Raw genomic sequence first — 22,872 nt, 5'->3', positions numbered from 1 at the left:
TTTATTCATACATATTAGAAAAGCTTTTCTTTCATTTGTAATTACTTTTTGATATCTATAAAATATCTTTTAAATTACTAAAAAAACATAGAGGAACTATAATATATTCCAACGGAAAATTTATGTTCTAATATACATAATGAGAGATTTCTTATATAAGCGATAGTTGATTCAAACGTGACTTAGTGATATCACCTGGTGGTGACAAAGGTCACCTTACTGGAAACTCTTACCTCAGTACAGAATAATAACCATGTCACATACATGAGTGCAATGATGTTGTGCTAGAGTTTCTCTTTGAGAACTTTCCTCTGTTATAAAGATATTTTTATACTATTTGACTTTCTTTTCCTTTTCATTCAAGGGCTGCATTTTCACTGAGCCATTTCTTAATATCAAATATAAATGAGTCGTTTTTGGAGTGAAGATATATTAAGAAATCTAAGTACTATAAAATTTTAATGAAATTTAGCAATGATTTGACCTTTTTCTATCTAGTCACTCACACATATAATCTACTTAGAATAACATAATGGGATTTAAATGAAACTGGGCTAAAGGAAAAATGTAAATATAATCTGGGTTACTCTAGTTTTTTGGTATGTTTAATAGGAGTCAGACCTGGCAGTCTCAGGGGTCTTGGTAGTGCTGGGGTTGGCATTTTATGCTGGTAAGTGAACTCAGAACCTCACACACACTGTGATCTACAATTTAAACTATTTCCTCAGTCATCACTCAAATAAATGGAATAGAAGTGAGCTATCAGAAACACACTTTCCCCTACATAATCAATGCCAAAGTATTCAAGAGCATAAAGCAGAGAATAGAAAGCCTCTTCAACAAATGTTGTTTGAAAAATGTCGAACCACATGTAAATTAATTAAATAGCATCTCTATCACAATATGCCTAAAGTTGAACTCAAAAGTGATTAAAAACTTAGATAAGAATTCATAATGCACATAGAAGAAAATGCAGCTATGTCACTCCATGTTAGTGATTTAAAATGTCTTCAGTTGTTTGTCTAAATTATTCAGATAAATAAAAGCAATATAATCAAATGCTATCACATCAAAGTAAAAGTCCCCAAGGGCCAGAGTAATAGTACAACAGGTAGGGCGTTTGTCTTGTATGCATCCAACCTGGGTTTGATCCCTGGCATCCTATATGACCCCAAACACAGCCAGGAGTAATTCCTAACCACCACCAGCTGTTCAAGAACAAATAAAATTTTAATTTTTTGCATATAAAAATAAAATTTTACAAAATCAAAGACTTTATAACAATTTAGAGAAAACATTCACACACTATTAAGTCAAATAAATACTGTCTAACATTTATAAGAAACAGACCAAATAAAATATTCAAATATTTTCAAATAGTGAGGGTAACTAAACAGACCCTTCTTCAGGGAAGACAAAGATATGCAAGAAGCACATAAAAATATTCATCATTGCTGATGCTAAACAAAAGCAAATAAAAATAACAACGTTGTCACTTCATACAGTGAAAATGACCTACATCAAAATTCTTGGAATAACATGTGTTAGCTGGGTTATAGACTAAATAGAGAACCCTCATTCATTGTCACTAGAAATGTTCATTGTCTGTAAAAAAAAGTATCGAAGTTTAAAAATAGAACAACTATGTAATACTACAACTCCATTCCTAAGTATCAAAATAATATAAAACCACTCATTTGAAAAGATATATTTGCTACTACATGCATTGTGGAACATTTTGCAACAGCAAAAAAAAAAAAAAAAAACAACAACTGGAAATGGGTAGACAACTCAAATCATTAAACACATGTCTTACAAGCGATGACTTTGAACTTGATCTCTGGTAATATATAGCACCCTTAGCAACTATCTGTATATTCCTATGGCCTCTGAGAAAAAAGTCAAAAATTATATCTATGAGGTACACAATATATATGTTCATATATATACATATATATATATATATAACTGGATATAATCCCAGTGCCCTCAAACAGATGAGAAAAGAAGAAAGACAAAAGAATTATATATGTTTTGAACTATCCTAATAATGAGAATGTACGAGGGAAATAGAAAGCCTGTCTAGAGTACAGGCAGGGGTTGGGTGGGGAGGAGGGAGATTTGGGACATTGGTGATGGGAATGTTGCACTGGTGATGGGTGGTGTTCTTTACATGACTGAAACCCAAACACAATCATGTATGTAATAAATTTGTTTAAATAAAAATTTAAAAAAAAGAAAGTTAAAAAACGAATTATATGCAATGAACTATTACTCAGCTATTAGAAAAGATTAAATATTGTCTTTTGCTATAACTTAGATGGAACTGAGCTATTCAGTACAGAAAATTAAATTAGAAGACTAAAAAACCAAATGGCATGATTTTACATGTATGTTATATATAAAGACACTAAACAATGGAATATGCAATGTCCAGTGATGCTGACCATAATAAAAACTAAGGTTTCCAAGGAAAGGGAAAACTTAGAAGAATGTTAGAGGTAAAATAATATTTTAATAGTAATTTTTAGATTAATGCCCCTCTAAAACAGAAAAATAGTTTTTGATAAAAGTTACTTCATCAACTTATCATTGATTTACAATTTTGTGGCATTTCAGAAGATTAGCACTATTAAACTATGTGTGTATAGATATCACGACCTTGGCAAATAAAAATTTTATGTAAATAAAAAGAGATTTCTCCTATATGTGGGATAAAACAGAAACATGGGAAGGGAAAATCCAATGGTCAAAGTAAAAAATCTGAAAAATATTTTCTATGGAACTTAACTTACATGGAAAGGATCTTGGGAAGGGCTCCTGAAACATTGGAGGAGGGAAGTGGGCACTCAGATGATGATTATGGTAGCTAATAAGTGTTAGCTGGGTTATAGACTAAACAGAGAAGTAAGCATGAAAAAGATGATTAACAGTATTGCAAATCCCAGTACTTCAAAAATATATGGAAGAAAGACCCCTAACAGACCCATTTTACACATCCTCAATTGTCATACTATCACATATCATATAATAATAGCAATCTTAACATGTTAAGTGTTGGGTGTTCAAATATTCAAGATCTAATTAATATTAAATACCCATGTATCTCAAAGTACTTTGAGTTGTAAACTAAATTTCCAAAGCCCTTCATTTGAAACAAGATGCACAACAATACTTGCTTGAGTTTTTTTCTACATATGTCTTGCCTATAAAGAAAAATAACACTTAATTCTATTGTAAAGACTAATAAAATAAGAAAGTAAAACAAAGTGATTATTTTGGGGGGAAAAACATCCAGTAGTGCCTAGGAAATATTTCTGGTTCTGCACTTAGGGAGATAAAAGAAAGATAAAATGTTTGGGGTATTGTATATTGTTGTATTCTCTGGGGTATTGGTGATATACCTGGGTCAGACACATTCAATACTTGCTTTATTATCTCTCTTGTATTACCTCTCTTGTACTTAAATAATATTTTGTTTAAATGTGCTATTCTGTGTTTACAAAGTTAATTAACGTATTAACTAAATGTATCTCAAAATGTGAATCTAGGTATCTTTTAGGCTTTACTTTTCATTTGATAATTATATTTGCATCCATCAGAGATGTTCTGACAAAATACTCTCCATTATAATTAATATGAATAATCCTTGTTTGTTAATGATATAAAATGCAAAACAACAGTATTATTAAAATATGAAGATTCTGAACTTTTATGTGTACTATTTTCTAGAATCAAAATTTATCAATAAGGAACCTAATCAATGTCAACTGAGACTTCATCTGTATTTAGTCTGTTTTTCCAATGGTGGTGGTTAAGTATTTATATAATATATATAATTTCAGCTTGAGCCCTCTCCAACCAAATAGTAAGAACAGGTGATATATTTAGTTTTATATGTGCTTCACAATCAGGATAAATTCATATTGACTGAATCTGGGAACCATTTCTGGTGATTTTCTGAAGATTGAACCCTGGGTGGCTAACAGTACTGATTTTGAGATGTATCTTAGAGACACATTCTGCCTGGTCAATCAATAACTTGGCTAATGTAATATATAACATTGAGAATAATTTTAAATTATCTTTATTTATTTATACTTCCATTCAAAAAGTTTTTGTTTGCCAATATTTGAAAAATATTTAGGAAAGTTTATAAATCACTTGTGGTTGTAGCGAGAGTACAGAAGGTAGGATGTTTTCCTTGAATGTAGTCAAACTGTGTTCAGTCTCAAGAACATTCTATGGTCCCCATGCCTACCAGAAATGAACCTTGAATGTACCAATAGGAGTAAGCCCTGAGCATACTGGTTGTGCCCCTCCAAAGAAATCAATTACTTAACAGATATCTGATGAAAAATTTTAAAATCTAAGGAGAGTCAGAATAGCTTAGCACAAAGTTTACTTCACCCTTCACAAGCTATGCCATAACTAGATCAGAGAAGTCTCTATCTCAATCTGAGAAGGTAATTTTTTTCCAAACCTTAATACAATATTAAATAAATACAATCAAGTCACAACTTTAGCTTAATAAATAACTAGTAATCACTATAAAGTTTACCTAAATATAAGGTCCTTGTTAGTCCTAATATATTTTCCCTTCACAGTATTTAATTTTATTTCACAGCAGTGTAGAATTTATTTTGTTTTGTTTTTGGGGCCACACCTGTTTGATGCTCAAGGGTTACTCCTGGTTAAGTGCTCAGAAATCGCCCCTGGCTTGGGGGGACCACATGGTGCACTGAGTGATCTAATCACGGTCCTTCCTTGGCTAGAACTTGCAAGACAGACAGACACCTTACCTCTAGCGCCACCTCACCAGCCCCAACAATGTAGAATTTTAATTAGTTCTATTTTTTCCTAATATAGAGACCACATGTTTCACTCTAGCAACCCTCAAATCTACTCTACTGCATAAATTCATTACAATTAATAAACATTTGAACTGAATCAAGTTGATTATAAAAAATCTTTGACATTTTTTTAAGATATCAAAATATAACATCTTGAATCACTTGGAAGAGATGGGCTTAGAGCCTGAGAGATAGTTCTAAAGAGTTAAGGCACTTGCCTTGCTAATGAGTAACCCTCGTTCAAGTCCCAACCCTACTTATGGTTCTCTAAGAACTTCCTGTTGAACCCTGAGTGCAGAGTAAGCAGTAAGCAACACCAAGCATCCTCAGTGCCTGAAAAAAACAAATACAAAGAATTTGAAAATTCCAAGGACTGGGACTGGAAAGATTTATAGGTGTTAAGGCATTTGACTTGCACTGGAGTGCAAGTGCTGACCCTTATTTTATTCACAGCATTACCACATGTGATTCCTGAGCACAGAGCAAATAGTAATGCCTGAGCACAGCCAATAGTGGCTCTAGGACCCACCCCAAAATAAATAAAAGATAAGAAAAGTATAATAATATAAAAAATAAATTAAAAAGTTAAGCATTGCTATATGTGATCCCCAGACCCTTTAACAACAATTTGGATATCCCACCCATGCTGCTACTTTCAAGAATAATTTTAAAATTGAGAATTAGGACTTTCATTGGTGTTTTATTATTTTACTCTTTCAGATGCTTTTTTTCAGGGAAGTCCATTTCTTGAAATATTAAGAGTAACACAGCCAAAAAATTTAATGCTTGTGTTCATCAGGGCATCCACAAATATATACAGCAGTGTTTAGGGGGCCATGCAGCACTAGAGAAATATAACTTGAAGACTTGCATTCAAGGTATGGTCCTTTGGTCCTTTAAGGTATTTCCATGGAACTGAAGTTTTTATTTCATTTTGAGTCTTCTAGTAGTGCTGGTGGGGGGGGGTGTGGAGAACTAGTGGTATTCTGCCAACTGTGCTGAAAATTTTATTTTTGTGCAAAGCCTAGTGATGTGATACTGCTCATGCTGAAGTGCTAAGCAGCCACCAGGACCACATCGGAAGGGTTTCAGGGCCTGCATTGGCAATCCTGGCAATGCTCTTGAAGCCATATGGTATTGGGATTTGAATTTGGATTCTAGTGTATGCCAAGCATGTTCCTTTGACTTCTGAACTACCTTTTCCCAAATTCTAAGATTACATTCTTATAATAAGCAGAAATGACATATGATCCAATGTACATAACTTCATATTTGCATACACACCCATCATTCAAAAGTTATTATAATTATTATAAGTAGCACTTACCCATTGTCCATAACAACCTTTGACTGGGTGATTAGTAAGGCCTCAATAGTTACATTTAGAAAATTCTCTAACATTCCAGTCTGTTGAGCAGTGATAATCCGTTGAGAAAACATCTGTAGTTTGTCTATTGATAAAGATGAAATTGGTCCGGTCTTCCTTACTGTTGGTAAGTCACTAATTTCAATAATTATTACTTTTGATCTACTCTCCATAATGTTTGGTTGTGATGCCCTATATGGATTCATATCCATCAGAGGTCTACGCTGACTGATTCTATAATAACTGGAACACATCACAGTTGGGCAATTGCGTTTTCTCTTTGCTTTACTATCAGCAATGGACTTTAATGTTGCTTTATTGCCAGGCATTTCATGAATAAGTCGAACTTGGAATTGACTAACTTGTAAGAAATCAGTTAGTCTTTTAAGAATCGGAATTTCTGGATCTTTTTCTAGAGCAGAAGTCAATACAGCGAGGGCCAAATGAATGGAAACACCAGATCGTACTTCAATGGGCTCCTCTCCTTGTAAGACAACATACAAGAGGTTTTCCATGAGGTCAAAATAGTTGGCACCAACAGGACCACTGAGCAATGAGGAAATCGGTTGTACTGGAGAAGGTGAAATAAAGTTTTCGTGAAAGAAAATTTGGGGACTTTGGAGTGTATGGTAGAATATAGCCAAGAGAAGTTTTGTGTTGTTTTTGTTTCCTAAGAGAAAAAAACGTAAAATTTGAGGAGTTCGATCAACAAAGCAGACTTTGGTGATTTTTCTGGTTGGTAAAATAGAATAGAGAGTAGAGAGAAATCCTGCAGAAGAACAGGATGTATTGGTATTTGCATTACTAAAGGTATCAACAAAACCATCAGTGACAGACACAACTGGATAGAACTTCTGTACTTCCCAAGAAACATCAGTACTGTCTAGAATTAAGATTACTTGGTCAGTTTGCTTGCAAACGTAGCCATTCATCTCATATCGATATGTGCATTTCTGTTCTTCTCTAAATGTACCTATAAGATAAAGGAAAATACATAAGTGACACTTGAAACCAGGTTTCTATGAGAAATATAAACATGCTTATTATGTTCATTGTAGCATGATCTTAGTATAATAGAACGGTGATGGTAACAATCCAGTCCAATTAAGTGGAGAATGAAACTGTAATATTCATACACAATCAAATTCTATACAGCCACAAGAAATGATAAAATCATGTAATTTTCTTTTTTGTTTTGTTTTGTTTTGGGGCCACACTGGGTGATGCCCAGGGGTTACTCCTGGCTATTTACTTAGAAATCGCTCCTGTCTTGGGGGACTATATGGGACGCTGGGGGATTGAACCACAGTCTGTCCTAGGCTAGTGCTTGCAAGGCAGATGCCTTATCTTTAGCGCCAACGTTCTGGCCCACAAATCATGAAATTTTCTGTAAATTTTATAGAAGGATGATCTTGTATTAATCTAAATCAGAAAGGCAATGACAATTGTTAGATATTCTCAAGAATCTGGAGAGTATAGAAAAACATAGTTAGAAATGGTAAATAACAAATGACAAAGAAGGGCAAAACACTGGTTCAGGATTACAGAAACAAGATGAGCTTAATAACACTTTTATACAACAAAAGAGGCTAGATGAATTCTAAAAGAAAGTGAACAGATGACTATTGAACTCTGAAATAAGCTCAATAGGAAGAATATAAGACTCTTTGGAGTCACAGGTATCCAGGAAGAAAACCCTGATGAAGAATCAATAATAAAGGCCATCATAACTGAGAAATTCCCAGAGCTAAAGGGTGAATGCAACCATATTTTGGATGCTCAAAGAGTACCAGATAAAACAGATTAAAAAAGCAATTCAATTGGAAAAATAAACCCTCGAATAGCTAAAGCAATCACTGAGAAAAAAATATGGGAGGCATTACTTTCCCCAACTTTAAACTGTATTACAAAGGAATAGTTATCAAAACAGCATGGTATTGGAGTAAAGATAGACCCTCAGATCAGTGAAATAGGCTTGAGTACTCAGAGAATATTCCCCAGACATACAATCACCTAATCTTTGATAAAGGAGCAAGGAATCCTAAATGGAGCAAAGAAAGCTTCTTCAACAAGTGGTGTTGGCACAACTAATTAGCCACTTGCAAAAAAAGTGAACTCAGACCCCCAACTAATATCATGTACAAAGGTAAAATCCAAATGGAATTGAGACCTTAATATCAGACCTGATACCATAAGGTATATAGAACAACACATAGGTAAAACACTCCATGACATTGAGACTAAAGGCATCTTCAAGGAGAAAACTGCACTCTCCAAACAAGTGAAAGCAAAGATTAACAGATGGGAATATATTAAGCTGAGGAGCTTCTGCACCTCAAAAAAAATAGTGCTCAAAAAACAAGAGCTACCCAATGAGTGGGAGAAACTATTCACCCAATACCCATCAGATAAGGGGCTAATAATCAAAATATACAAGGCACTGTCAGAACTTTACAAAAAATATCTAATCCCATCAAAAAAATGGGGAAAAGAAATTAACAGACACTTTGACAAAAAAGAAATATAAATGGCCAAAAGTCACATAAAAATGCTCTACATCACTAATCATCAGGCAGTTGCAAATCAAAACAACTTGAGGTACCATCTTATGCCACAGATATTGGCACACATCACAAAGAATGAGAACAATTAGAGCTTACAGAGATGTGGAGAGAAAGGAACACCACTGTTGGTGAGAATGCCGTCTAGTCCAACCTTTATGGAAAGTGATATGTATATTCTTCCAAAAACTAGAAATTGAGCTCCCATAAGATCCAGCTATACAACTCTTAGGAATATACCCTCGGAACACAAAAATACAATACGAAAATCTTTTCCTCATACCTATATTCATTGCAGCACTACTTAAAAGAGCCATACTCTGGAAACAACCAAGATGTCCTTCAACAGATGAATGACTAAAGAAACTGTGGCACATATACACAATGGAATATTGTACAGCTGTCAGGAGATATAAAGTCATGTAATTTTCCTATATATGGATGTACATGGGATGTATTATTCTGAGTAAAATAAGTCAGAGAGATAGATTCAGAATAGTCTACCTTATTCACGGGTTTTAAGAAAAATAAAAGATATTTTTGCAATAATTCTCAGAGACAAAGAAAGGAGGTCTGGAAGGTCAAACTCATGACATAAAGCTCACCACAAAGAGTGGTGTGTGCAGTTAGAGAAATAACTACACTGAGAACTATCATAACAATGTGAATGTATGAGGAAAATAGGAAGACTGTCTAAAGTACCGGCAGGGATGTCGTAGGAGGAAGGAGATTTGGGACATTGGTGATGGTAATGTTGCACTGGTGAATGGGAAGTGTTCTTTATATGACTGAAACCCAACTACAATCATTTTGTAATAAAGTGTTTAAATAAAAATGTTATAAAAAAACTAAGAAAGAAGAAAGAAAAAGTAAAAAAGAAAGAAAGAAAGGAAAAAGGGAAGAAAGAGAGAGAAGAAAGAAAGAAAGAAAGAAAGAAAGAAAGAAAGAAAGAAAGAAAGAAAGAAAGAAAGAAAGAAAGAAAGAAAGAAAGAAAGAAAGAAAGAAAGAAAGAAAGAAGGAAGGAAGGAAGGAAGGAAGGAAGGAAGGAAGGAAGGAAGGAAGGAAGGAAGGAAGGAAGGAAGAAGAAAGAAAGAAAGAAAGAAAGAAAGAAAGAAAGAAAGAAAGAAAGAAAGAAAGAAAGAAAGAAAGAAAGAAAGAAAGAAAGAAAGAAAGAAAGAAAGAAAGAAAGAAAGAAAGAAAGAAAAGAAAGGAAAGAAAGAAAAAGAAAGAAAGGAAGAGAAAGAAAGAAAGAAAGAGAAAGAAAGAGAAAGGAAGAAAGAAAGAAAGAAAAAGAAAGAAAGAAAGAAAGAAAGAAAGAAAGAAAGAAAGAAAGAAAGAAAGAAAGAAAGAAAGAAAGAAAGAAAGAAAGAAAGAAAAGAGAAAAAAGAAAGATTATAGATGATAGATGAGAGATAGATAGGTAGATACATGATGGATGGATAGATAGAGATAGAGTGAAGTAAAATGCCTGACCCAGAGGCAGGCAGGAGTTAGTGCAAGGGTAGAAGGCATCAGGGAGTGTGAAAGGAAAACTGTTGACATTGGTAGTGAGAAATGTACACTAGTTAAGGTTATTATACATTGTATGATATAGCTCAATTATGAACAACTTTATCTTTGAAAAATTTTATTATGAACATAATAAAACCATAGTTTTTAAATATATATTTAACCATAGTGTTTAAATATATATATATATATATATATATATATATATATATATATATATATATATATATATATATATATATATATATATATACAGAAAACAGTCAAATTATATATTGTAAAAATTATGGTCCATAATTATAATTAAAGTTCAGAAACAGTTTATTATTGGCATCAAATGATGCAAAAAGTCAAATTTATGTCTTCAGAAATTCCTCCAGGATGACCAAACAAGAAATTCAGTCATAGCCATTTCAAAAGTACTTGATCAATAACTGCCTTGGTTCTCTCATTTTAGCCTTTATTTTTCACTCATAAATAACTGGAGAACTGGTGCTGAAAGGAAGTAAAGTGATATGGGTAAAATATTTTCAGTTACTATATTGCGAACTAGTGTTTAAAAGGAAAAATGAATTATTGAAAAAAAACGGCTGAACAAGTCAAAATTTTCATGGATAGTAAATAAGAGTCCCTTTCTCCCTGCATCTGCACCAACACTGGTTGTTTTGTTTTAGTTTTGCTTTTTTGGGTTTCTTTTTTTTTTTTTTTTTTTTGGTTTTTTGGGCCACATAGGTTTGATGCTCAGGGGTTACTCCTGGCTAAGCGCTCAGAAATTGTCCCTGGCTTGGGGGGCCATATGGGACTCTGGGAGATTGAACAGCGGTCCTTCCTTGGCTAGAGCTTGCAAGGAAGACACCTTACCTCTAGCACTACCTCACCGGCCCTCACTGGTTGTTCTTGTTCTTTTTGTTGTGTTGGAGTTTTGATTTGCATCTTCCTGATGATTGATAACATAGATCATTTTTTTTCATGTGCCTTTAAGCCATCATATTTCTTCAAGAATTGAGTGAGAGAAGTAGAATGCCTGCCATGAATACAAACAATATTGTAGGTGGAGGGAGTTGGGGGCATTGTGATGGGAATTTTGCACTGGTGGGAATTTTGCACTGGTGAAGTGGGGTGGGTTGTTTTTTTTTTACTGAAACCCAACTACAATCAAGTTTATAATTTAAAAATATTATTAAATTATTTCTTCATTAAAAAATAAAGGGAAAAATGCAAGAATGAGTGAACAAGAACAAGAGAGAAAAAATAGAGAAAAAAGAAAGAAAAATGTCTGCCGTAGAGGCATAAAGAGGAGTTAACAGGGGAGAGAGTGAGAAACAATCTGGGGACATTGGTGACAGATAATGTACAATGGTGAAGGAATGGTGTTGGACTTTGTACAAGTAGAAACAATCATGAGCAACTTTGTAACTGTATCTCACATGATGCAAAATAAATTTTAACATAAATATGAGTACTAACAAATGGAAAAATAGTGATTAGAAAACACATTATTTCAAACTAATCCAAGAAATTAAAAATTTTTACCAAATAAAATATTCCACTAAAAATAGGAGAGGTGATGTGGGGCCAGATAGGTGGCTTGGATAGGTAAGGCATCTGCCTTGCCGGTGCTAGCCTAGGACAGACCTTGGTTTGATCCCCTGATGTCCCATATGGTTCCCAAGCCAGGAGCAATTTTTGAGTGCCTGGCCAAGAGTAACCCCTGAGTGTCACCAGGTGTGGCCCAAAAACCCCAAAATAAATAAAAATAAGAGAGGTGATGTAATAACCAGTTTCTCTGCACAATTTATTGGCAGGGTCTCAGGGGGCATTTTTTACTGTCATATTATATATGTAGAGAGGTTTCATATAATTATTTTATTCTAATTTTTTTTTTTTTTTTTTGTTTTTGGGTCACACCTGGCAGTGCTCAGGGGTTATTCCTGGCTCCAGGCTCAGAAATTGCTCCTGGCAGGCACAGGGGACCATATGGGGCGCCGGGATTCGAACCGATGACCTCCTGCATGAAAGGCAAACGCCTTACCTCCATGCTATCTCTCCGGCCCCTCTAATTTTTTCTTTACGATATTTTATAAAAACCATCTCAGATGTGTACAGGCACAAATGTAACAAGAAAGATGGACTAATAATTTAAATAGGAACATTTTAATTATTAATTTGTATTATTAAACCTGGTATCTTGGTGCTCATAAATAAGAAACCATTTCTTAATGCAAGGAGATAGAAGCACATTCCCTGTTTATGGATTGGGAGGATTAATATCATTAAAATGGAAGAAAACTAGGCTTAAATGTTGGGAAATATGCATTGGTGAAGGGTGGTGTACACTATAATTGAAATTCGATCATGAACAATTTTGTAACCATTGTACTTAAATTAATTAAAAATGGTAAGACTTAGGGCCGGAGCAGTCGCACAAGTGGTAAGGCATCTGCCTTGCCCACGCTAGCCTAGGTTGAACTGCAGTTCGATCCCCAGCATCCCATATGGTCCCTCAAGCCAGTGGTGATTTCTAGATGCATGGCCAGGAGTAACTTCTGAGTGTCACCAGTTGTGGCCCCCACAAAACAACAAAAAACAAAAAACAAAAAAAAGATTAGACTTTCTAAAGCACTGTACAGATTTAATGCTATTCATATAAAAATATCTATGATATATTTTAAAGAAATAGAGGAAATACTTCTGAAAAACATATGAAAAAATTAACATCATGAATAGCTAAAGCAATCCTTAGAAAGAAGAAGATGGGAGGTATCACTTTTCCCAAATTTAAATTGCACTATAAAGCAGTATTCATTAAAACAGCTAGTATTGGAATAGAGACAGACCCTCAGGAATATACTTGAATATCTTGAGACTATCAGGTGCATAATCAATTAATCTTTGATAAAGGAGTAAGAACTGGTGCAAGAAAAGATTCTTTAATGATGGTTTTGGGAAAACTGATGATCTACTTGCAATAAAATAAATTGTATCTCCTTTTAATGATGTGCACAAAAGTTAACTCAAAATGGATGTCAGATGTCAGGATGTCAGACCTGAAACCATAAGTTGAATAGAAGAAAACATGGGCAAAACTCTCCATGACATGGAAGCCAATGGCATCTTCAAGGATGACACACCACTGAAACAAAGATAAACAAATGGGACTACATTTAATGAAGAAGCTTTTGTACTACAAATGAATGGTCACCAGGACACAAAGACTGTTGTGGGTTTAGAGAAACAATTTTCCCAATATTCATCTAATAAGAGGTCAATGTCTAATATATATATAAGGTACTAGCAGAGCTAAAAAGAAAAAAAAATCCAACCCTATCAAATAATGGGGAGAAAAGATAAGTAGAAACTTCCTTAAAAAAGAAATATAGATGGCTAAAAGATACATGAAAAATGTTGCATTATTTATAATCAGGAAATGCAAGTTAAAATAGCAATGAGATATTATATCATGCCACAGAGAATGGGGCACATTAAAAAAAAAAGAAAACAAGGGGCCAGATCGGTGGCGCAAGTGGTAAGGCGTCTGCCTTGTACATGACTAACCTAGGACGGATAGTGGTTCGATCCCACGGCATCCCAAATGGTCCCGCAAGCCAGGAGTGATTTCTGAGCACATTGCCAAGAGTAAACCCTGAGCATCACCGGGTGTGTCCCCCAAACAAAAACAAAACAAAACAAAAAAAAACAACAACAAAATATTCTCATTCCTCAAAACGCTAGAAATTAAGCTCCTGTATGACCCAGCAATATCATTCTTGGGAATATTACCTAGAAATGAAAAATACAATGCACAAAAAGCATACACGCTCCTATGTTTGGTTTACCACTATTTCTATAGCCAGAATCTGGAAGCAACCGAAGTATCTGAAAAAAAGATGAGTGGATAAAGAAATAATGGCACAACTATACAATGCAATGCTGCTCAGCTGTTAGGAAAAATAAAGTCATAAAATTTGATCATACATGAATAGATATGGAAAGCATTATGCTGAGTGAATATCTCATCATATATGGGATATTAAAAATATAGAATATAATAATCCCCAGAGACAATAGAGACAAAGGGCCAGGTGAACAATTCCATAGTAGGAAGCTTGCCACAAGGAACAGAGTAGTGCAGTTGGGCAATAAAAGAAACAACTATGACAAGGACAGTTGGAATGGATCACTCTAGACAAGAAGTAGATACTGATGGAGGAGGAGGGGGAGGAGGGATATGGGGAGGAGGAAGAGGAGGAAGAAGAAGAAAAAGAAGAGGAAGTAGAAGAAGAAAAAAGAAAAGAAAAGAAGCGGAAGGAAAAGGAGATGAAGGAAAAGAAGAAAAAGAAGGAAGGGGAAGAAGAGGAAGAGAAAGAGAAGAAGAAAAAGAAAGAAGAGGAGGTAGAAGAAGAAGAAGAAGAAGAAGAAGAAGAAGAAGAAGAAGAAGAAGGAAGAAGAAGAAGAAGAAGAAGAAGAAGAAGAAGAAGAAGAAGAAGAAGAAGAAGAAGAAGAAGAAGAAGAAGAAGAAGAAGAAGAAGAAGAAGAAGAAGAAGAAGAAAGAAGAAGAAGAAGAAAGAAGAAGAAGAAGAAGAAGAAGAAGAAGAAGAAGAAGAAGAAGAAGAAGAAGAAGAAAAGCTCTGTCAGAAAAGTGTGGGAAATGGGAGGGCAGAAGGGTAACTAAGGACATTGGTGGCAAGAAATGTGCACTAGTGAAGGGATTAGGTGTTGGACACTATGACTGAAATCAATCATGAACAACGTTGTAACTCTATTTCATGGTTCAGTTAAAATTATTTAAAATGAAACCATATACAGTATGTATGAATGGAAAGACAGAATACTTTGTATTTTAATCCTTCAGAGTTCATCAATTCTAGTAGCTTGATTCTTAGTGAAGTCAACATGAAGCAAATATAAGCAACATTTTGGATTTCCAGAGCTGTTAAATGAGTGTATCTTGTCCTTTGCACAGATACCAAAGTAGTTGTACTCATGTTCTTGATCCTATCCATAGTTAGCAAGAGTCCACAGCCTCGGTTGCTCTACCTTCTTTTCTAAATAACGTTTCATCTTCTTTTCCTCCAGATTTCTTTCCCTCCTGCTTCTCTCAGTTGGGAAAATTTTAGTATTGAGTAATGATTATCTTTCTCAGTTGTTTTTGCCTTCTCTTTTCCCACTTCTCCAAATGGCCTTATCTGCCAGTCACAATTTTTGTGGTCTGCAATTCTGATCACTTTTAAATGAAACCCATGCTGACTTTGGTAATCATAATGTCATTTACAATTTACCACTAAACACGTTTATTCAGTTAGTAGCACACTGGAGAAAGAGAACTCCATATGAACTCACCGTGAAAGGCCTAATCTGATTATTTCCTCATGAAAATCCAGGCAGGGGTGCTTGTAAGAGGGGCTGAGAGAAGGGAAAAAAGCAATGTCTGGCCACAGCTGACTTTCATAATCAATGTGAATAGATAAGTGACACAGCCTGTCAGGGGCAGCCGCCCAGTCACCCCAGGGCAATCTTCTCAAAAAAGCAGGGTGGACAGGACTTAATAAATGTTGAGTGACCAGTGAGTATTAGTTTGGCATATGCTCTTGCATTCAAGATGAACAAAACAGTGATAGAGTCCAGAAGCTCTTCACTAAATGGAGGAAAATTAGGTTAAGCATGTTGTACTTGCATGTGCATTTGTGCACATGAGTGCTTGTGCTGTGTATACTTTAACTTCCTAGCCTAGCCTAGCCTAGCCATTCAATGTGCTTCCTATATAATTCCCTAGATGAGAAATCATTGACCTAAAAGCCAAACCCCCCAAAGAGGAAGTTAGATATGTACAATAGAGTGAAGGAAGAGGGTGTGTGTGTGTATGTGTGTTTGTGTGTGTGTGTGTGTGTATTCAGGTTGCTTCCAGGGTTCTAACAAATATTAACTTTGTGTCAATATTTGTCCTTCCTGTCGTGAAATGAGGATTTTCCACCTCATTTCATGTTTGAAAAGAAAATATGCCAAGGGGGTTGTCTTTGGTGAAGAAAAAAAATTAAGGAAAAAAAAAAAGGAAATAAGTTCTATCCATTATTTAGAAAAATGGATCAGAAGAAAAGAAAGAATCTTTTTAAAACAAATGTTTTGACTCAAAGGCAGAATCATTTCATCTTTTCTTTCGACAAAAGAAAAAAATTTATATGTTTAAAATTGAATGAAATACATCAGCATTAATGATTTTTTCCTCGAGGTTAACACCATCATTTCCCTCAATTATTTTTAGCTATTTTGTGATATATTTCACAATTTGTGGTACTGTATATAGGATATTTTGACACAAACAAAATATATAATTATTCTCATATTTTCAAGAAATGAAAAGAAAGCACTTACAATTCTTTTCTGTCAAAAAAACATTTATACCTCATTATTTCTAATTTAACATATATAAATGACCACAGATCAAAGAAAGTGAAGAAAGGTTAAATTTATCCCATTTCTGTAAGTTGCCATAGACCCATTAAAGTAAAATTTCAAAAAAGTCAAGGCTGTTTTTCACATACACAAAAGTAGTATCTGACGTCTTAACAGAAATATGTTTTGTTTATATTAAAAACAATACATAAATATCTGCTTTTTACAATCGTGAATTTTTACAAAAATTATTTTAAAACATCAAAACTAAATGAATGTGTGTTATAATTTAAAGGTAAAGAAAAATGAGAGTGAAGTTCTTATGCATTATAGATTTAATTTAATTTACAGAAAACAGTTTTAATAATTGAAAGTTTAGGAAATAGGCCTCATGTTGATTGAATGACCATCATATTAGAGTTCTAGTTATTTATAGAAGGCATGAGTTACAGGTCCTTATACATTATTCACCTTCCACACACATAAATATTATAAAAAATTAAATTCATTAATTGAAAAACTGTGTATTTAAAGCTTATATCCTGGAACTTTCAATAAAAATACTTCTAGCTTGATTTTCATAATTTGTAAGAGAGTGGCACAAAGATACATAGCCATTTCTGGCATTATTCTTAATAAGAAAAGCAGCACATCAAGTGCTGGTGATGATGTTTTGAAGAAATTCTCAGAAATTGAGATCATGAAAGTGCAGAAAACTATGTATAGATTTTCTGAATCAACAGATTCTGTTTTTATCAAAAAACTACTTATTTTGGGGGCTGGAGAGATAGCACAGAGGAAGGGCATTTGCTTTGCAAATGGAAATCCCAGGATTGACGGTGGTTTGAATCCCAGCATCCCATCCCATATGGTCCCTGAGTCTGCCAGGAGTGCAGTCAGGAGTCAGAGTAATCCCTGGCCCAATAAACAAAACCAAAACCAAAACAAACAAACAATAAAAAAAAACTCAACTTATTTTTTTTATTAAAAGTCCATCTAGAAGTAAAAAAAAAAAAGACTATTTCTCTAGCTAGAATACTAAACTACTTCTTTAATTAGGTTGAAATTTTACCAACCCTGTTCTGCTAAAAAAACAGTGGTTCAAAAAGTTTTTTTTTCTTCCTTTCTTTGTGTGTGTGTGTGTGTGTGTGTGTGTGTGTGTGCCATGATTTGACCTGCAAATACCAATGGGTATGTTCTCAATTATCATTTCTACTTTCTGAATACCAGAAACAGATTAGCAGGTGAGAAATCACACTTTAGAGTCAATTCTTGACTCTACATTTTCTAAACTAAAACCACCAACATGTTTCTTAGCCTCTTGTTGATTCACCTAACTCATTTGTAAAGGGGACTGAGAACAATACTGAAATCATAGGGTAGCGGACAGAATTAAACCACATGGTGCATGTGCAGAATTAAGAACATACACCAATAATTGAGCTGAGAAGTCATGCTGCATGATATATATGTAACACATAAGTTGATACAAAAAGGAGTGGTTTCTGAAATATTCCATATTCTCAACTTGCCACATTTAATTTTGGGGGGGTTATCTTCCTTTCAAAAGTAATATTTGCTTTAATTCTAAAACAGTATCAGTAAAAGTTTCTAGTATTCATAGAATATTGTAAATAAAAGAGACAAGTTACAGTGAAGAAAATACTAAAATGGCAATATAAGAATCTATGCTTTTTGAAAACCTGGGTAAGAAATTATTATAACAACAGCGTGCAAATGTGTGTTTGTGGTATGTCTAAATGCAAGATGCCTATTATTTTCCACTAACAAAATAAAAATCGTTGGAAAATATGTTTTTCTTTTATCCAATATTTATTTGTATCTTTATTCCTTAAAAAAAACTCTCCACTTCCAACTTTTCCAGTCTCATTAAGTATTTGTTGCCTTGCTAAGAAACACTGCCTGAGAGCTTTAAACAAAGTGATGTTCATGGGGTAAAGTCAAAGCAGAGGCATCCAGCAGTATTCTTTACGAATATAATTTGGTCACATTCTTTCCCCAGAATGATAAACTTATCACCTCTCTAACCCACAGTTTGAAACTGCAGTCGTAATTCTGTTGGATGCCAAAACTAAAATAAATGTGACTGTGCCATGCCAGCTCTGAGCTGTGGCTGTAATGAGATTTGAATGGGAAGCCCAGGACACAATAAATCTGCGCCATATGTGAGCATTTCCTGTGTCAGTTCCTTTCTCATAACCAGTAGAGACTTTTTTTTTCCCTCTCATGACCCCACACCATGACTCTGAAATCTTTCATGGCTGCTTATGGGCCTCGGGCTTTTTACAGCAGTTGTATAAATAAATGAATTTGACAGCAAACATCATAACAGTTAGCAGTAATGTGTGTTCACCACAAGTGCCCATACTACTCACTGGAGAAATGGCAGAGGAAACAGCTTGTTTTGTTACCTAAACAAAAGTAGTTTCGTTTGACAAGTGCTGAAAGAATTAGTCAAATAAACTTGAAATCCACTAGGACTATTTTTGCCAACTCTCCCTGCCAGTAAAATGTTCCCAGCGACTCAGTGCCCAAGATTTACTGAATATAAATTACTCTATTTAATTCTAGGATAAAGATCTGAGTTTTCACTGATTATATTTTATATTAAAGTTCTTTCCAAGGCAAGATTCCCATGTATGGAGATTCAACTACTCAAGGAGTTTCTGTGGAAGCTTGTGATGATAAAGCACTAAAAGACTGGTCAAATAGAAAGGAAGAGAAGTGGCAATAAAAACTCAACTCACTGATTACCTGTTGAGAGCAAATTACATTTCTGAATATTTCCTGTCCTTTCAAATTTACTTTTGTTTTCAAAACAGGAAAAAATCTAAACCAATGAATGACATTTCAAAGTAAATCTCCCCTCCAACCCCACCTACAATCTCTATAAAATAAAGTTGTCTGCATTCAGGGAATTGATGGATCACTTAATAAAAAAGCATAGATTTTTCCTTGATGTCATAGCTTAATTGTTTTGTAATTATTCTTTCTCTTCACTATCTCTTCTTGTGTCTCTACTGTGAAAGATAATTGACTACAGTAACCATTATTTTAATTGTAGCTTAGGCAACGTGTTTATGATAGCATTAACTTTTATGGCTTTTATTTTTAAAAAAGCTACTGTGACTTGAGCACCACCCAAATGCCCAGGAAGCCCCATCACTCTTCTTATGTCATTTCTAATATATCTCTCCCTTACTAATCATATACAACTCTACTATTCTATAATATCAGTTCTGCGATAAAAGGTCAAGGGCTTGCCATCATTTGAAATAGTTTATTCATTTGTTACACTTTTCTACATATCACAGATGAGTGAGATCATCCAGTATTTGCTTTTCTCTCTCTGACTCTTTTCACTTAACAGGATACCCCCCGGTTTCATCCAAATTGTAGCAAATGGCAAAATTGCATATTTTCTTATAGCACAGCAATATTGCATTTGTATGTATGTCATATCATCTTTTAGCCTTGACCCATTGTTTTGTATCTGCATTGTTTCTATATTCTGGCTACTGTACTAAATATTGCAATAAACATAAGAGTGTACATATTTTGAATTAATATTTTTGTGCTACTAGTATATATGTCAATAAATATAAATAATTAGTAATGCTGAAACTCTATTCTTACATTTGTGGGGGGGCATACCTGGTGCTCCTGGATTTATAATCACAGACCACTCCTGGCTTGGTACATGTGTGGTACTAAGTCAGCTGCATGCCCCAGGTAAAGTAACCTTATCTTCTGAATGATCTCTCTGACCTCTCTATTTTTAATTTTTCTATTATTTTCTTTCCCTTTTTTTTTTTTGCAAAGTCTTCATCTTTTTCCATAGAGTTTGGATCAACCTCTACGGTTGACAAGTGACATTCCCACTAATAGTAAAGGTGGGTTTCTTTTTTACCCCATCCCCACCAACATTGAATATTTCTATTCTTTGTGATATATGCTATTCTCACTTGTGTGAGATGGTACATTACTGTCATTTTTGTTTGAATTTTCTTGATAATAAATGATAATGTAACTTCTTCAATGCCTACTGGCATCCACATGTTCTCTTTAGAAAGATCTGCTCACTTCCTCTCTCCATTTTTGATGGGGTTATTGGCCTTTATTTTAAAAAAGAATTATTGACTTTTGAGTGTTTTATGTATGACATAGTCCCATTTGTTTTGTTTTATTTGCCATGGATTCAAATTATTGAAGACACTATTAATTCAAATTACTTATTCAATCTGAATATATCTGTTCATTTGGAATACACTACCTAAGTTCAAATCTTGGATCTGTGTAAAATCCGTTGATTGGTGGCAATTAATTTCATATTATTGTCTCATTTATCTCCTTTGCCAAGAAGAAAGAAAATAAGTATGACCTTGAAGTGTTTGTGACAATTAACTATTTAAAATATCTCATAACAAGGAAGAAAAATAGCCCAAATGGGTTTATTATTTCATGCTAGAGGTTTAAAGTTTTATTCCTAGTACTGAATTTACCACAGAACAGTTTTGAGTGAAAAAAGTGCTACTAACTCTATTGCTATTACTTTGTATTTTTACAATTATCATTATAATGATTATGTGAAACTGAGAAATTAATGCAATAGCCTCTTTAGTAACAGCAGTGTTCATATCTACCATAGCTTGATACTGCAGTTAGTGTGGGAAATGAGATTTAAGACTTTTGAAGGAAAATCATACTAGCACTTAATTTGTGCCATTATAAGTATATATACATTTAAATAATCATTAACATTTTTTATTTGGGGCATTGTGATTTATAATATTGCTAATGATACATTTTAATGCATACAATGTTCTAACATCCTTCACCAGAATATCTATGTCCCTCCAACATAGTCTCTGGGACTCCCTCATTCATCAACCCTCTCCTTATGCTGCCAAATTTCTATCATGGAAGCTCAGTACTCTTGACTAGTTTTTAGGTTCTGTTGCCTTTGACCCTTTTGTCTCTGTCCATCTTTTTCTATTAATTTCACTCCTCATGATATTTTCCAGACCAAACCACATTATGATCATTATAATTCATTTTAATATACAGCATGTTATTTAAAATATTTGAAAATATACTTATATAGATTTTTTAGTCTCTGTTATAGCTAATCACTGCATCAAAATTTTCCTCACATTTAATGAAAATATTACTGATTAGAAGAATCAACGTCAAGAGCTATCAACAGTAAAACCAGAGAGTCCATTATACAATACATTATGTTCCTTACTTATTCTTTCTTTTTAGAATATTTTGGACACATCTAATGGTGCTCAGTACTTACTTCTGACTCTGCTCAAGAATTTCTCATGATTATGCCCAGGGAACCAAATGGCGATAAAGACAACCAGGGTCAATCATATTGCAAAATACCTTTACCCTTCTACTATTTCTCCAGCCCATGCTCTTTTAGTTTTCAATATTTGTTCTCATCTTGATTCAAATTACCCTCAACTTCCCTACTTTCACTACACTACATTTTGTATTGGGTTTGGGGGACACATGCTTCAGTGTTCAGGACTTATTAGTAGCTCTTCATTCATGGATCACTCGTAGAAGGGCTCTGCAAACCATAGGGAATGTCAGGGATAGAATTTAGATTAGCTACATGCAAGAAACATACTTATTCCATTCTACTATTGTTTTGCCCCCAATTAAATATTTTAATAAGTTTTATTATTATGATTTGGGTAACACATGACAATGTTTATTATCTAGAAGTAAACAAATATGACACTACACTACAAAAAAAAGTGCCCACTGTAGTTTATTGCTAGCTTAGGAAAAAAAAAAAACTGGGTCAGAGAAATAGCATGGATGTAGGGCATTTGCCTTGCATGCAGAAGGATGGTGGTTTGAATCTCTGCATCCTATATGGTCCCCAAATCCTGCCAGGAGTAATTACTGAGCGTAGTGTCAAGAGTAACCCCTGAGCGCTGCCAGGTGTGACCCCCCAAAAAACTAAAATTAAAAAATTAAAAAACTTTATTCTGATAGAGAAACTTTTGAAGACACAATTTCCAATTTGTTTTCTTTCTTCTCCTGATAACCCAGACAATAGACTATCACTGATCTTAGTTTCTACATCATGCTAAGAAGATATTATACATTGATAATTGTCTGGAGGCATAAAAGTGTACTTGGATATTTGTCT

General features: G+C 34.1%; 1 protein-coding gene across 1 annotated transcript in view; it reads right to left on the bottom strand.

Annotated features, from left to right (window-relative positions):
- The window catches only part of PKHD1 (PKHD1 ciliary IPT domain containing fibrocystin/polyductin), a 507,893-nt gene that overhangs the window by 49,130 nt on the left and 435,891 nt on the right, over window positions 1-22,872 (bottom strand). The window contains exon 60 of the mRNA XM_049765224.1: window positions 6,181-7,192. Coding sequence (XP_049621181.1) covers window positions 6,181-7,192 — 1,012 coding nt within the window. The remainder of the gene's footprint in view (window positions 1-6,180; window positions 7,193-22,872) is intronic.

This window comes from Suncus etruscus, chromosome 18 (assembly GCF_024139225.1).
Source record: "Suncus etruscus isolate mSunEtr1 chromosome 18, mSunEtr1.pri.cur, whole genome shotgun sequence".
NCBI lineage: Eukaryota > Metazoa > Chordata > Mammalia > Eulipotyphla > Soricidae > Suncus > Suncus etruscus.
This window is presented reverse-complemented; position numbering and strand designations above follow the sequence as displayed.